General features: G+C 49.0%; 4 protein-coding genes across 4 annotated transcripts; all 4 read right to left on the bottom strand.

Moving 5' to 3' along the window:
* Window positions 1-1131: 1131 nt before the first annotated feature.
* Window positions 1132-2816, bottom strand: LTR64_005923 (uncharacterized protein; the record flags this gene model as incomplete). The annotated part of the gene is made up of 3 exons (XM_064900259.1): window positions 1132-1289; window positions 1340-2022; window positions 2113-2816. 3 exons carry the CDS (start codon window positions 2814-2816, stop codon window positions 1132-1134), a joined length of 1545 nt encoding a protein of 514 aa, XP_064753571.1.
* Window positions 2817-3999: 1183 nt separating this feature from the next.
* LTR64_005922 (uncharacterized protein) lies at window positions 4000-4708 on the bottom strand (the record flags this gene model as incomplete). Its single annotated transcript, XM_064900258.1, has 4 exons — window positions 4000-4021; window positions 4078-4117; window positions 4168-4526; window positions 4701-4708. The coding sequence occupies 4 exons, from the start codon at window positions 4706-4708 to the stop codon at window positions 4000-4002; spliced, it is 429 nt and encodes a 142-aa protein (XP_064753570.1).
* Window positions 4709-5858: 1150 nt separating this feature from the next.
* MET32 (transcriptional regulator of sulfur amino acid metabolism) lies at window positions 5859-7184 on the bottom strand (the record flags this gene model as incomplete). Its single annotated transcript, XM_064900257.1, has 2 exons — window positions 5859-5981; window positions 6036-7184. 2 exons carry the CDS (start codon window positions 7182-7184, stop codon window positions 5859-5861), a joined length of 1272 nt encoding a protein of 423 aa, XP_064753569.1.
* A 6313-nt stretch (window positions 7185-13497) lies between these two features.
* ago1 (Protein argonaute) lies at window positions 13498-16488 on the bottom strand (the record flags this gene model as incomplete). Its single annotated transcript, XM_064900256.1, has 1 exon — window positions 13498-16488. One exon carries the CDS (start codon window positions 16486-16488, stop codon window positions 13498-13500), a length of 2991 nt encoding a protein of 996 aa, XP_064753568.1.
* Window positions 16489-16907: the final 419 nt, after the last annotated feature.

Genomic DNA, 16907 nt, shown 5'->3' with positions numbered 1-16907 from the left:
ACTGTGTTTGTCAATTCCATGACGAAATAACGGACCTGATCGTGTGCTAGCATCAAAGTATCTCAATCGATCTGATGCCAGCGTGCATGTGGATGCAGACTAACGAACGTAATGGAGTTGCATGTCCTATCAATCGATCTTGATGAGGAGCTTTGTTCAAGAACGTTCTACGAGCCGCGTTCTCAATGACTCTCTGCAGATAGAGTTACATCTGGTCTGAGCATCTTGGAAGAGGTCAGTAGCTTGCAGTAGTGCATGATATTGTCCAGCATCATGTAAGATCAGCTTCGGGAGCCTATCGTCGACCGTTGAACAAGGTTTTGGAGGAAAGAAGGGACTGGAGTGGGGCTTCAAACGAAGTAAAAGAGGGCGAGCGCTTGGAGCTGTGGTAGAAGCGATTATCGTTGTCCTGTTGGGCTGCCGCTATCAGTAAAACATTCGTTGAGTATACCCTAGTCTGCGTTTTGTCTGCCATCCATAGGATCGGCTAAAGACATCTAAAGCACGAAAGCAATGCTATTCCGTGGCTTTGTGCATGAAGTACGAGTAGTAACACCTTAACCATGGAGAACTCGTATCACTAGCGGGCTACCAGATCAACCCGATCTCGAGGAACAGGGTTTGAAGATCGATCTTGATCGGTCCAATCGCCAATGTCGCATGAGATCTGACATCTCAAGTTGCAGAAATAGTGTCTCTAGCAGCCAACATCTTGAGTCAAAGCCTGAACACTAACCGTAAAAGAGCTTCCACAGATGTACCTGACTCGTACCTGCTTTGTGCACAAATCTGTAGTGGAAGCACAGTACAATCGAAGGCTGATCTATGACGGAAGGTGCCGACCATTCTTTCCCTTTGCTGACAATACCGATCTTCAAATGCCCTACAAGCACTAACAGATCACATTCATGGTCAAGATCACGCCACTACACTGTGAGCTCATTTATCAAGACCCGAGATTGGCGTAGAGGGATCAATATGGTACAGCACGTGGTGAGCCGTTGTTTGTTACACAAACTTGCAGTACCATCCACCTATTGTTTCAAAATCGGGCAATAAACGAAAGCAGGGTTTCCCAGTACGTCACTCATGCATTCACCTATCGTCCAATTCACCTCCGTACGATCGACACTACTCAGAGTACAATCCAACATGAACACCATTTCTGACAGCCATGGTCAAAGTCATGAATTCTGCCCAAGGTGCATGATCGCGAGGCTCGATCCTTCTGAAATTCTGCAGCAGTCGGATCGTTACATATGCAGCTTCGGTGAGGGCGAAGTTTTGACCTGCACGATAGTTTTAGCGAAACGTCTTGGTGAACCACCTACCAGCTTACCAATGCATATTCGAGGTCCGCCATTGAACGGCAGATATTCCCAACCAGTCCGCAGTTGCTCCCATCGCTCAGGTTGGAACTCGTCTGCATCTTCTCCGAAGAAATCTTTGCGCCTATGCATCGTCCAGACACTGTAACTTACTGGTGTGCCTTTGGGGACAAACAATGGCGACTTCTCATCAGGTCCACCACCAAGGGGGAGAACGGTATCGTGCACAGCGACACGTGTATTGTTAGGTACGACAGGCCACAAACGAAGTGCCTCGTTCAGAATCCATTTGACATACTTCATTCCTTTCATTGTCTCATAATCAGGCGGGTGTCCTCCTAGCTCGTCGATCTCAGCTTGCAACTTGGCCCATATCTCTGGCCTTCTGGCTAGTTCGTGGAAAGTGTGCGATAGCAAGCTCGCGGTCGTATCACGACCAGCGAGCAGGACATTCAATATTTCAGATCTGATGGTTTCAAAGTCGTTGGTCACCTTGAGAAGTTCGTACAGGAAAGTGTAACTCCTTTTCTTCTCACCGATACCTCTTTCAAGATCTCTTTGACTGGCTATCGCATCTTTGATCAGGTCGGCAGCAAACTCGCGAACGAACTCGCTGTCCGTCTTGCGCTTCTCGTCCGGCAGGAAACGGCTCAATCTTGCTGTGCGGAAATCTCGCGCCATGCGCTCGGTAACACTATATCTTGTCAGCTCAAGTACTGAGTCTCGCGGTAAAGAAGGCTAGGCTTGATCGACTTCAGCAACCCAAGCTGTAAGAGGTACGTACTATGTGAAAGCGTCGATGAATCGCTCAGAGGCAGGGTTCTCTTGGCCTTTGACGAGGGTATTAGTTGATTTGCCAAACAAGAATTCTGTGGCAGAATCCATTGTGAGTCTAAAGAACAGCTCTTGCAGATCGACAGTACTTCCGTCCTTGGGCATATGTTCGAGCAGATGCTGGACGTGATGCTCGTACGAGGACAGGTCAGCAACTTGCTGTCGAGTGAAGCTAGGCCGAATCAAAGCTCTCGAGTGCTCCCATTTCTCCCCATCCGAAGTGAAGATACCATTTCCGAACACAGGGCTCATAGTTTCACCTCTGAGTTTACCCAGGCTAAAGTCGCCGAACTTCGTGCTGAGCACTGTCTTCACATTCTCAGGCTCAATCGTGGTGATGAACGCGCGTTTAAAGTTCCTGATCTCGATTGTATTGTGGTTTTTGAAGTTGCGGTGCCGAACAGTTTCGTTGAAGTTTCCATCCTTGAAGGCTTGGTAGTTCTCCTTGATGGTATCATATCCGAAAAAGTATCCTAGAACACCTTTGTGAGGATATTTGTAGACTGGTCGGCATCCATTTTCCTTGATCAGTCGCCGCCTACTGGCCCCGATAGTGGCTTCCCTGTAGAGTCGTCGTACGAGGAAGAAAACTACGGCTGCAGCAAGAAACAGTGGCCAGGATGCGAGTAGAGACCGCTGCTCTGTCTTGAGCATTATTCCTGTATCGGTATGCTTTGAATCTTGAAGTATATTCAATTCACCACAATGTGCCGTGGAACCAACGACGAACTACATTACCTTTATATAAAAGGGAGTCTGACACTTCCTAAACGAGAACGTAAGCGAACAGGAGGCATGAGCAGGGTACCGTTCGCCAGGACAAACCCAGGAAGTCGTTGGTCATCTCGGTCTCGTGTCCATAAACAGCTCGCCTGAACCTCGTATTCCTGGACATGTGAGGACGCCTTCCCCCGCACGAGCCAACCACGTTCTGTACAGTATAGCAGGAGTGGATCACAACACACGTCGGCCGAGGTCACCAATGAACATCGTTGTTCGTTCTCTGGCAGACAGCACTACCGCACGAGCTACTAGCACGGGGCACTTGAAGGATTTGCGATATCAGAATGGTTCCTTCGCGCTCATGAGCTGATTCTTGGCCTATGAGAGATTCGACCGAGACAGGGTTGCACATCGAGCGAGCGATCTGTCAATAACAATAGCCAGGAGAGGCAACCAAATTGTAATGAGCTTCTTTCTATATGACCAATCACGCTGGTATACTTCATTGAGAAATGTGTAATGCGCGGACTGTCTTGCCTGACGAATGAACCTAGCTTCGACCAAGAATGAAGACACCTGCAACACCGAACGATAGACTCGGAGGCGGACGAACAATTTCGCCGATAATGTTGTCGAGATTTGACACTGGCGTGGCATTACCCATTGGGCGGTGAGTCCCAGCTTTTCAATGGAAACCTCGAAAGCATCAGTCGACAAACTTGACTGTGCTTGATAAATTGTTCGTGCAAGAAAGGCTAGGCACAGACGGAAGGAGAGGTTTGATGAAGGGTAGACAAAACGCAGCTCAGTCAACCCTGCCTGGCTGAGCAGATAGTTTGGAGTATTGGCAACGCAAATATTGAACCAAAGGATGCGGCATTCTCAATAGCAGTATTCGCCACACCACTAACTCCTGGTCAAGTCATTCCAGCCGTGTCCTTCGAGAGGTCGGCATTAAGATCTAGGTCCGGTTTAGAACACCACTTGGACACGCCATTGACAGCTGACATCGGCTGAGTTTGGATTGATCGGGCTTCCTCTAGTCCAGGGAGTACCCATGCTTGTAGCAGACAGTCTCTTCCATCGTCACCAGCTGTAGACGAATGATATCGTCTTACTGAGGGGCAGGCACCTCGCTGTAATCGACAGTCAGCACTGGACACACGCAAGACCATCCAAGCAAAGTACGTACCGAAGCAACTTCTGTATCGCGGAGGTATCATCACCAATCACTAGAACATTATCAGTAACTGCGTTCTCTCTACCACGTTCCTGAACTCACCAGCCCTGCCCTGGTTCCAATCCACTGTCACCGGCCTCTTGAAAGCTCCTTCATTCGCAGCCAGCTTCTTCACAGCGTCACTGACGCTTGTGGCTCCTTCAACTAGGTCGGAGATCTTGTGCTCTCCAACATATTCCAGTATGCTCCTAAGCTGGTCTTGTGTAGGAGCGGCTTCTGTGACGTCGAGTTCGAATGGTTCGCGTTTGACCGCTTGATTTTGTGGACTGTGGTCGGCAGCCTGGTCCTCGGTGGCAGCCTCTTGTGCGTGAGCACTGCCTTGTTTCAAGAGCGTATAGACACGGGCTGAAGCCGATATGGAGGGCTTATGGAAGAGGGTGATCACATCGAGAGACTTTGTTCTAACTCAAAGTTTAGTCACCGATCTTTTAGTGGACAGGACTGCTTGGTTCGAGTGCGCCAGAAAGCTCTCATCAGTGAAGGTAAGAGGGAGAGACTCGTGGTCAGGTCGTGGTGAATATGCATGAATAGCAGAGACTTTGAGCGACGAACAAGATTATTCGGAAACGACATACCTGAACATTTTCGAGAAGAACGGTTGCATAGGCTTCACATTCCACATAATAGTTGAAGAATGATAGCGATAGCTATATCTTGCAACCCAAGAAAGCTATGGACCTGGTCTACCCCAATAGCTGGAGCGTGCAGCGAGAAGATCAGCGATTCTACGTCACAGCATGGTGTCGCTAATACGGTGAACTTTATGTGCCCCAGACGTACTAGCTACACAAACATTATACATGCATTGCTCACACACTCGCCGGCTCACAGTCACCACATAGCAACGGTATTTGCAATGTCTCAAATTATAGCTTCTATAAACTCTTACAAGTAATGTCTTGAGATGCATCGCGTTGGTTATGCGAAGCACGAGTGTGTCGAGTCTAGAGCTCTATCTGGCCTAAATAAGTCCTGAAATACGCATGTGTATGAGTGAAATGTTAGCAAGTATCGATCGACCCTGTAAGCACGCAAGCCACGATGGTCAGCTCAGCGGTACAAGATAGTCAAGAGCGACGAGATATCTTTTGCAAGATGATGAGAACAAGCATCACGTTTTCAACCAGGATGAACGGTGTGCCCAGTTCCCAGGAACAGCCATCGTCGTTGGCGGGGATGACCATCAGCCAAGCGAACAGTTGAGAAAAAGCTTGGTGAAGGCTCCCAAGCCACTGGCGTTTGAGGCGTTGACGATCCTGGCACGGACCACGTTTAGGATACCCAGCACATATCTTGAGGTACTTGTCGTTCCACTGCAGAAAGAGATGTTTAGGAGACAAGACCATTGAAGCCAACAGATATGCGTGGACAGATCACACTTCGAAAGGACCTCTCTTATAAAATGCAGCGAGACTCCATTGAATGCTCATTAACCATATAAATGGTGTATATACCACGCTTTTGTACAAAAGTATCCATCGTATCCTCGCATATGTCCAGACAAAACCAGACATCTCAACCTGCGCCACGCTATAACATGGACAAAACGCTCTGGGGGTATAATCTTTCTCGTAAACGCCAATCACGGGCAAGTCCTGCTGTTTCAGGTTCTTTTTTTGCCAACCATAATTTTAATAACACATAATCACTCATCAACCACGCATCAGGACCATATCGGATTGAGCGTTCTCGAAATCCAAAAATCCTATCTCAAATGAGTAGTATTCGTTGAATCAAGCTGCAACACCAAGAGATGAGGTTTCTTGCGTGTCGCTGCCTGATTCAGATTTGACGCCGTCGGCGCTCGTCGACTCGGACTCGCTGGCTTTTCCGCAGCCTTTGACCAAAATATGTCTCTGCAAGATAGGTTAGCTCGGTTTCGGAAGTGTGAGATGTTCAAAGTGGCTTACCTTTAAAGCGTCCTTCCTGGAGAAACTCTTGTCACAATGTGCGCAAGGGTAGGGTTTGACAGCAAGATGTATTCGCTTGTGACGCTTGAGGTCGTGATTGCGATTAAAGCTCTGAGGGCACTCATCGCACTTAAAGGGGCGGTCTTGATTTTGTGCCTGTTGGGGCGAATTTGCTCGCGCCTGTGCATACGCAAATTGCGGATTGGCAGCATATCCAGAGTTGAAGTGCATAGGCAGCATCTGGGCCTGCATGTTTCCGACCAACGACATTTGACCTCCAGGAGCGTTGATGTTTGTCAATACAGGGCCTGGCATAGCAGGCAACGAGTAAGACGGATAAGGTGGTTTGATAAATGAGCTTGAATGCAAATGAGATGTATTGCCATGTTGCAAAGGGGGCGACATTGTCGATGCAGGAGCGTTGGCCGAGTGTGGGCTCTGAGATACTGGAGTCGAGCTCTGAAACCCATAAGGTGGCTGCGGTGTTGCAGTCGCGGTCATGGCTGCATATAGACCAGGCGTGGACGTAGCTCTCGATACAGAGTCAGCAGGACTAACCGGGGACGCCTGACTCGATGGACGTATCTGACTGGATAGCATGTGGTTGTTCATAGCCGCGGAATGTTGTGTATTGTGTCCAGCAGATGAGCCTTGCGAGGCGTGAGCATAAGGAGGAAGGTGGGCAAGGTGATACGGAGGTGGTGGAAGAGCAATACCAGCCCCTGAAGATTGGGACTGAAGATCGTGTCGACTGAGACCATTTGATACTGGCGAGAACATTGGCTTCTCGAGCATGCCTTGCGTGGTTTGCCACTGAGGCGCGAGACCCGTATAGCCTGGCGTCGCACCAGCTCCCTGCCAGAACGTTGGTGTGTATGGCAACACAGGAATGCCTTGTGGGGGTAGGTTGGCAGAGTTCGTCCCACTGTCCGATCCTGAGTTAGGTGGCGGAGTTAAAAGATTGCCCACGCTGACAGATGCTGACAGTGGTTGTATATTGATACCAGATAGTGGTGGAAACTTGTGGGCTAATTGTGGTGCTGAAAAATGTGATGGTGGTGGCAGCTCAAAAAGAGGTAGATGAGAGGCTGCTGGCCTTCGTTGTGTCAAGCTCGAAGGTATGCCTGCTGAATCAAGAGGAGTCCCCATTGGGAGAGGGATGGCGACTGAAGCCAGGATGACTGAAGCGCGACGACTCGCCGGTGTTTTGGAGTATTGGTTGGTAACTCGTTCTTAGCACTTTACAGCTCCACGAATATTGAGCTCGTGAACAGTCTGCTCGTGTGAACGAAGGATCTGGTGTGTCGTTGTTACGAAGACGATGCGGTCGTGGTAGTCGGTGCTATTCTTTTTCCTCCGCTGTTAACTCTCTTTGTTCGAGTAGTCAATTTCGACGAGCTCACTCGTAACCCAATATTCGACGTCGCTGCAAAGGTGCTTGAACCAGAAACAAAGTTATTCCTAAAGTGATAAACGAGCTCTCAATAGCAAGCAAGATATTCAATCTTCGTCGAAATTTGATATGGACGAATTAACGATGTTCTCCCGTATGTCTTTGACTTCTTAAAGCGTTTGCAGAATATGGCTGTTCAGAGGCTTGCTAGTGAGGAGTGTGGTAAAGATCGTCGTAAAGATCGTCCCGCAGCAGGTTCCACAGCGCAACTCGATCCAGGTACCTGGATCGAAATCTGGTTGGTGATATGTGCTGTTCAAGGAAGTATCTGTGATTGATGTTTCAAGGCCTCTGCTGTTGAGAGTGCCGATACGAATGGAAGCTGGGATAATTTTTGAAGGTCAGCTCTCAGGCTGGTGGAGGGTCATGGTTGAAGAATGCGAAGCAAGACTCTTTTGCTAGAGAATTAGCACATGGCGTTCAAAGTGGGGAGCTGGCACACGGCTGGCTGGATTGGCCGCTCGCCAACTGTTCGTCTAAAAGAGGAGGAACGCTTGAAGTGGGAGACTGAGGAGCGCAGAGTGCTAAGCAGAAAAGGGACTGGTGTCGATGGAAACGCACGGTTCTCAACCAAAGCGGAACTTCGAGTCTCAGTCATCGAACTGTCCAGACTCGATTTAAGCAGGCCGAAAAGGGAGCACCTGAGATTACTCCGGCAATGGAGAGTTTTGAACTAGTTCTCCAATAGCGACATAGTTCACACGAATGGAGTCGCGCAAGTCACAACGCTCATCGGCCGGGCAAGGATGAAGTATGGAGTGCATCTTGATGGAAGTGGTAAAACATCACATTTACCATGATCCGGGAGCATGGACACCAGAAGCCGAAGTCAGTAATCGTGAGGTCGGAACCAGGGAAGTCAATTTAGCTCATGAAACCGAGTGACGACTTGAAGCTGATGCAATCTCTTTTAAGTGTTTGAAGAGACTGACCCGTATTGGGAGCACTTTGATGTTGATGGTGTGTTTGTTGACCGAATGGAAGGTCTGCGTTATAGAGATGCCAAGGAAAAGAAGGGACGTCCGTCCAGCTCGTTGTCGTTCACTTGCTCACTGCATTAGCTACACTATCGCGCCAGTAGGCTGAAGTCCAAGAGCATGTCAAGTACAAAGCTTCTATCGCAGTGCAGACCAAGAATTTGGCGTCTTTCCGAACTTGTGCCTGCTAGGGAGCCTTTCATCGCATAACCAGGAGAACCTCATCCCACGCGATTGGCTCTCCAGGCAGGAGGTGTGTCGGAAGCTACCTAGCTGGTCACTAGCTCTTCTTGGCTGTACAGCACGCTAAATCTGGTCACGCTCTGGGACGCTTTCGGGCGAGAGCATGGATGCTGCCACAACAGTGGTAAAAGGACTCCACTGGTACGGGTCAGGTTCTTGAAAGTCATGCAAGTCCTTCCGGCGCTGAAAAAACATGTCCGTCGACCAGTTCCCATATCTGAGTTTGTAGATAAGAGATGTAATCTATTCGAGGAGCTCACGATACGAGACTGATGTCAATATCTGAAACATTTGCATTAGCTGGTACCGACGTGCACGTTTACTCACGACAGTGAGACCCGTCGTCTGGAGCTTAAATCCTACAAATCGTGCTTCGAAACGATAGGAGCTATTGGGTCAATAACAGCAATCATAGGATGTTACCAACAGTACCGTAGGCTGCCCTATTGTCATTCGCAGCAGCAAGTACTAGTGAGCACTGTGTTCTTGCTGTTAACGGCGACTAAGTGCATCACGCCGTTCCTTACGTCAAATTTTAGCTGCATTCAGCTCTCAAAGGTCAAATATCCTGGGTCTAATGCCGCTGCCGCGGCGTTCACGACTGCGCGACTTTTACTTCTCGGGCGCCATGTGGTCGCCTCCTGGACGCACGACTGGCAGGAACTCGTATCGACTTGCCCCATACCTGCTGGTCCTGACACTTCAACGTCTATGCCCGTTTGAGAGTAGAGTCTTTCTCAAAGCGAGTATTGAGTACTGCATAACAAGGGGCTCTGCAATCTGTAGGGCCGTGATAGAGCATCAACATCTGACCCTCGATTACGGGTTGATGAAGAACCATATCTTCAACTCCAGATATGCTAGTTTGCATCATGGTCTTTGTAAATCTGTGCCGTGAATCTTAGACAAGGATATGTCCAACGATGGACCAGGATATCGAATCTATCACAAAAGCACGGCATGAGCAGCAGTCACCATGGTCTCTCCATTTTTCTGGTCCAAATTGGCAAGCACCAGCTGGATGGGAGATTGGCATATTCAACTGTAATCGGCGCTAGTGCTTAAGTCCCGAGACTTGCCAAAATCTGAACCTTTCCACATCTGCTTCCAGCGACCCCCTGATCCAAGCATGATCAAGGCAGAGTCATGCCTGCGGCTCTTGCTCGACAGGCTCACCCCTGAGGCATCATGTCAGATACACATCGGGCAGTACTTTCGCTAGCGTGTGCTCTCTGGTCTCCAGTCGCCTTTAACCGAACGAGCCCGAGCGAGGCGCTTCGCAACACGACAGCACGTTGTTGACATCTCTACTGTGGATTCGAGCCTCCTGATCTAATGTGCAACTATGTACAACTACACCTTTGAGGGTGTCAATCTGTGCTCACAAAGAGTTCGACGCTGATGGTGGTTTAGCGATGCTTTTGCACACCCTAAATCTCATCTCCTCCACACTTCCAAGATCCACTTTTACTGCTGGAAGATGCTTACGCTTGCCCATCTCGATGATGAACAAGCGAGCATCCGCTTGCGTGCCACTTTCTCCCACGACCTGACGCCGCTCACCATGCACTTATTTTGCTAGTTTAAACTTTCCGGTATCGTTCGGCTTAACAACATGCAATTGTTGATGCAATGTTGCACGTCGCTTCACCAGTGAAGGAAAACGAGCAATTTACTCCTGCATTCGCGTGGCCAAAGCATCCATTGACAGCTACACATCTTTGTTCGTCGGTCAGCTTCTGTTGAGATACTCTTACTTGACAATAGAGCCATGCTGGCATTTCCGGTAAGATATTCTGCCACGGACGGCGTCCGGAGAGTGGGACAGGTCGAAAGATCCGCATATCTATGGTTACTCAATGCTGTGCCTCTATCCGTCACACATCTCGCCAACACGATTCAGGTCACGATATGGCTCGTGTCACAATGTTTTTGACACGATATCGTGAGCTGCTTTGTATTTCTTCCGCTTATGTAAATGGCAGACGGGTGGCGTGCAAATCTGAAAGCCACTTGCCAGACGTTCGGACCTGCGTCAAGCCCAAAAGCCAGCCCTCTCGTCTCCACGTGTTGCCTTCGGATATCGTCTCCGATGCTCGAAGAGACTGGCACGACTGGCTATTCAAGGGTTGCACTTTGTGCTGTTTGATGTTGAGCGGTGTCGCTAAGAACGACTCTCTGACACGTTTATTCAAGTGTGTTTCTGTGATAAAGCTGTAAACATCCATTGCGGATACTGGCAAGCCCGAATGAAATGCTCAGAGGTAGTACAGTAGCCTCTTGACGCTGGATTAGCCCTCTTTATATGCTGTATATACCCCATTCGTTCTTCCAGACGGGTTCACCTGCTTCATGATGGTCACTCCCGCTGCACACGGCTTCCGAGGAATGGGAGAATAGTGCCCTAGCTAAACAAGACTTCCTCATTTTCACGATCTGCCTTTTTGCCCTTGGCCTGACCAGAAATCGTTCGATTCATTACCAAGTTCGAGCTCATTATGCTCTTCATCGGTCATCCACTGCTCCTACCTAGGGTTCATCAGCGGTCGAAACTGAATATTTCAGACTTGCTCGTCAGCTCAGTAAATGCTCGCTAGAGGGCTCCTCAGCGACCTCACCGAACAAGTTTTGTCTCAATACCTTCTTCATCCAACACTTCTCACGTCTCTCCTTCAAGTCGCTTGAGATCGCACGATACGGCCCAATTAGGCATTCGTCCGTCAACACCACCCGATCTGACAGGGAAACATGAAATTGAAGGTAAGAGAAAATAGAGTAGCTGATAAAATGTTCCAGCTCGTCGGACGCTTACTGAAGTAATGCTCGTATCAACTCGATTACTGACTCTGAAGACGTCCAAGAAACGAAACAGACTATACTTCGTCATTCGAGCCTGCCTCTATGCTCCCTTGGACCTCTCATTATTACAATTTGCACAGTTGCTCAATCTCGATGCTAAGAATGTCAGCTGCGTCTTCCTAGTACACGGTCAGTCAACTCATGATCGTTAACTCTCGACACAACATACTGAAGGGCTGGCCTTGTGCATTCTAAGCTTGCAAGTAGCTACCTACTTAACCAGACCAGATTGCGTGCTTTTTGCTCGTTGCAAAGCCTTTTTCCCTCTTTCTCAAACAGCACGACCACTCACAGATGCCGACTTGTTCGTGCTTGGTACTCATGCTTCTCGCAGCTGATTTGGGCGCAATCTTGCTGATGTCAGTTTTGACGGAAGTGGAGCGAGGGTGTTGCTACCACCTAGTCTGCTGTGTCAGTCTCAAGTCGTCCTCTGTTCACCTGCAGTACTTCTGTGTCATGGTGTAACATGCGACATTGTTTTTCTGCAGCGACGTCCACCACTTTCAAATCCATTGTCCTCTGCCTGCGCATGTGGGAGGATGAGTGCGGTCATGCTGCAGGTCGTCCATCCACGACCTCAACGAGGAATCTTTATTTTTCTTTCCACACTTGGATTTAGATTATGCTGCCGACTCTTTCTCTCGTTTCGTAAACCTCTTGGTTTTTCACGTGGTGTTCCACAGTCTTCCTCAAATGAACGTTAAAAGTCGTTCCCACTGTCTGCGAGCTCTCATTTCATTCTTTCAGCCAGACTGTTCGGCCAGAGATTTTCTGAAACCCTGGCGACTTCGATGTTGAGCAATGAACATGCAGGCGGCAGTAATTTATCCTCTTGCTGGCGATCGATATCGCAGATTCACCTCTTTGTGTTCGTTCAGTGCAGCTGCGAGCAGTATTCGAACTTCCACTAAACCTTGACGGTGCTTCTTTCTTGTGTGTTTATCCTGCTCTTTTCCTGTCCTGCTATAGTCATCTTGTCTAGGCTCTGAGTGACAGTAGACTGCGCCACTAGGATCTCTTCAGCCATTCATTCAACCCCATGTACTTTTGTTCCAGCTCTTGCTATTTCTGGTCCTGCTGCGTCTAGGGTCGAGATCGCCGAAGGTCGTTAGCCATCCTTGTGTGGGATGTCGGGAGAAGAGGTGAGGATTGTAGGAGGATGTCGTCGGGACAAGCTCATGCCCAGGAATCTTTGCTGGACGCAATGGCTTTGTTGCAATCTGTGCATCGCAGCCGCAGGCAGTGCGCCAGTGAGGCTGTGAGTTCCAGCTTTGCAATGTCAGTACCTTAGCAAGATCGCAACACGAATTGACTTACCTTGCAAAACATGAACACAGCTGCGCCTGTTGAGAGCTAGCATCAGTATCTGCGGATTTGTGTCAGCAATTCGCGGCATAAGTTTTTCGCATAACATTTCAAAGAACAGAGCATTTCTGGTTGAAAGAATTGAGTTTCATATCTGTACTAGCAATCGACTTGGCCCACGAGATGGCTCTCGAGCACATCTCAAAGTAAAGCTAGCAAGTTTTGAATCAGCACTCCCGAACCAGTGATGACTGTCTGTTGACAATTTGCTTGACCGTAACTTCTGAAGACCCATCGCTTGCTAGTAATCATAAACTGTGTCGTTGGAACTTCGTTGTAAGCTCATCGTCATTAAGATAGAGAATATCGACCATTCGAAGACCTCAAACCACCTCGCTCATGGGCAAGCGCAGGAAGCAACGTCGATCAGATACCTCTGTAGCAATCTTGACGAAAGAAAGAATGTTGAGCATATCATATTGTTTGTGGAGTCTTACCGCGGATGTAGAGGTAAGTACTCGAACCGATTAAGAACGGTCTCGCCTTTTGTATTCGAGCAGAAGGCTTCAACTGCTTGTGAAGGAAGGAATGACTGAAGTTGGATTTGTGCTTTGTAGGCATATAGCTAGATGTACCACATGCTGAATTGAATTCCAGAGCCATTGGCAGTCTGGAAAGGAAGCAAGGCTGGAACCTCCGAAGATCTCGGCGTGTCGCTACTTGCCGGGCCAGTTGCTTTAAAACCGGCACCACCCTGCGGACCAGCTGCAGCAGTGATGTTTTCGTGAGCCTTGGCTCGGTTTGAGGCAAGATGTGCGTAATATGCGGCTGGATGGAGTGAGACGGACGTCGTTGAACGCATATACTGGTAGCAGTGTTCATAGATCATGTTTTGGATTGCACTTGGCTTGTGGGCTGCTTCGTCTTGAATGACAGTATAGTGGACTGGCCTGGACGTGCCTTGCAACGCAGTATGTGAATACAGGTAGAAGTCAAAGTCCATAGGAGAAGTCACATCCCGCTCGATGAGAGTGCCCGGCAATGGGTTGCCCTTCTGGTCGCCATCACCAGATTTGGGGAAAGCACGAATGTGGTGCCGCTTGGCAGCTATGATGGAGGTTATTTTACCATTCCATTTACGACCGGAGAGATCGTCAAGGATCGCTCGGATCTCGGGGACTTCCTGTTCCATAACGTGCTGGAATTGTCGCTCGGAGACGCCATCTCGTATATAGTAGACCTGAGCAGGTGCCTGACCGCCCCCAACGTCTGACATCCAAGTTTGAAGTAAAGGCTTGAGAACATTGCGCCAATTAGCTGGAGTGACCATCTCGACACGTCGGCCATTAGTTTGACAACCAGCTGCATAACGACGAGCAAATCGGTCGAATGAGACTGTGATAGCGGCCATTGAGGGCTGATCGCTGCCAGGCGATGCGTGAGACACGTCGCAACCAATAAAGACAGTCGGGGCAGTAAAGTTGACCGTGCCGGAGCCCTTGCCTGGGAGAGCCTGTGCAGTCGAGCCACCGAGTTTAGCATTGAACTTCATCAGGACATTAGAATAGTATTGAGCATTGCCTTTAGCGACTTGCGCGGCCTGCATCACCTGAGACACCACACCGAATCGACAGTCGCAGGACTTCTTGATTCGGAGGTAGTGTTGAGAGTTTCGATTCTGGACGAGGAACACAAGAATCTGGGGTCTTTGCTTAAACGCATTGCCAGTGGCTTGATACAGGTCGTTGACTGCAACGCCTGGGTCGTTGTTCAGCTTCATCATATGGGGCTTGGTGTTGGCGACGTCGCCACCATGACCACGATAGGCTGCCATGAAATCCATAGCAAACTTCTCTAGACTTTGCTGAGTGAAACCAGTTCGGCCCTCGAAAAAACCGATACCCCAGGACACAAGCTTGGTGGAATTATTTGTCATGAACTGCTTCGCTCGGAGATCCCATCGGCCCTTGGTGCCTGGCTGCTCGACTTTGTTCTTGAACTTGACACCAGGTGCAGGTAGAACACGAGCTTGAGTAATGAGTTGCTGGTTGCTGATTTTAAGGCCGTAATTTCTCATCATCAGATCAGTGTCCCAGCCCAGCCACGACTTGCCTTGGTTGATTGCCTCGAGTCGCTTCGCGGGTGGAGAGACAGCAAACTTGATCATATTGGCTGTTTGGTTCTCGTCGAGCTTAGCACCATATCGCTGGTGCTTCTCAAGAACCAGTAATTCGGCAGGAAACAAGACTGGCGAGCCTCGCATCTTTTTAGTCATCTGGACCAGGGGTATGTTAGGGTATCGAAGTTGGACATTGTATCGACGATTGAAGTAAACAGCAATGCTGACCATCTCATTGGATTCCTGGCCAGTTTGTGGGTTGCGCCATTTAATTCGATGAGTATTGGCATTCACATTGGCGATTTTCTCAATCTTGTAAACCTTCTCTGGCTGTATGTTTCCCTTGTAAACTGCTTTGACCATGAGTCTCTTCAAGTACTTTTCAGTTGCAGAGACTTGATTGCGGTCCTGAAACTGCTGAACTATCTGATTGGGATCTCTCCAACTGTTCTTCGCGATGATGGTTTCGAGTAAACCTTGAGGCTTCCAGAAAGTAGTGTTGGCCACATCGAGGTTGATAACCATCCTACCACCTTGAGCAGGTCGGATCGATTGGAAGATGCCACGGAACACTTCAACAGAGCTCCCGAGATCCATAAAATCACCACCGCGTTTGAAGAAAGATGCTTTCAGTGGGACTAAAGTCTGATTGTTTGACGGACCTTCTCGCATCAGGTGGTCGAGGAAGTTGATTGCCTCCAGAGCTTCATTACTGAATTGCATTTGACCACCGATATATGCTGATAACACGGCGAGATTAAGGGTTTTGGTCTGATTGATATGAATTCGGAAGCTATTCTTGCCATCCTTATCTGCTGGTCGACCGTTCTCGACATCGAGGTCAACCATCATGCGGACCGTGCCGTAAGGCCTCATGGACCAGGCCAGCTTGTTGCCGTCCCAGATGACATCTGGGCCGAGCTTGTCGTTCTTCTTTCGTACTTGAGACTGCCAGACTCTTCGCTGGACAGCACGAGTTTCAGCACCATTACCTATAATGACGTCGTACTGATAGATATTAATGCGAGGGATTTGAGTGACTTCGTAAGAATTAAGAGGCAGTTGGATAACTTTTCCCGTATCGTTGTATGAGGGTCGCTTTGCGAACTCGGTGGCATGATCGAACATGTTGTCAATGTTGTAGAAAGAGGCAGGCATGTCGACAAATCTTATAGCATCTGTGGCACGTGCTGGAGGTCCTTCTCGAGCTGGATCAAGACCTGCTGTAGCCATGGCTGGCCGCGAACTGACAGGGGCAGAAGGTGCTTGAGAACCACCTTGGGAACCGGCTTGAGATCCTGCATTTGAGCCTCTTCGAGAGCTGGGAGCAGGACCGGAAATTTGTGACTGGGCACCGGCACCGGATGCTGAACCTCGAGATGCAGGGCCATCGAAGGGTGCGACCCGGCCTCTAGCCGGGTTCATCCCTCGTCTCGCAGGATTATTGGCCTCAGGGGCCTGACCTCGAGCTTGACCGCGTCTGCGGGCAGAAGACATCTTGACTGTAAGGTATTAGCTTTGCTTCAAGATATCGGAATATTGTAGCAGGTGGTAAGATGTAGAGGTTCGTAGGGGTATTACAGTTGAAAAGAGAAGGAAGGTCAAGTGGAAAACGAAAAGTTTTCTGGTTGGCTGCAGGTGAGGTATTTATGGTTGAGTTACGGGCATCTGTGGGTGAAGATCAGTGGTGAAGGTGCTTTGATTGTGAGAGTTCGTGTGCCGGTAGAGGTTGTTTGAAACCAAATTTTGTGTGAAGAAAACAGCAGGACAGACTGGAGTCAGACCTGCTCTGTTAGATCGAAACAACTTACCAAGATGTTTGGCTGATTGACGAAGGATTTATCAAGAGATGAATTTTGACTCTTTGCAGAGTGTTGTGGTATGAGGTGGGTGCTTCAAAGAACAAGTAGAGGTTG

The sequence above is a fragment of the Lithohypha guttulata genome, assembly GCF_036872675.1.
Source record: "Lithohypha guttulata strain CCFEE 5908 chromosome Unknown scaffold_4, whole genome shotgun sequence".
In the NCBI taxonomy this organism is placed as follows: domain Eukaryota; kingdom Fungi; phylum Ascomycota; class Eurotiomycetes; order Chaetothyriales; family Trichomeriaceae; genus Lithohypha; species Lithohypha guttulata.
This window is presented reverse-complemented; position numbering and strand designations above follow the sequence as displayed.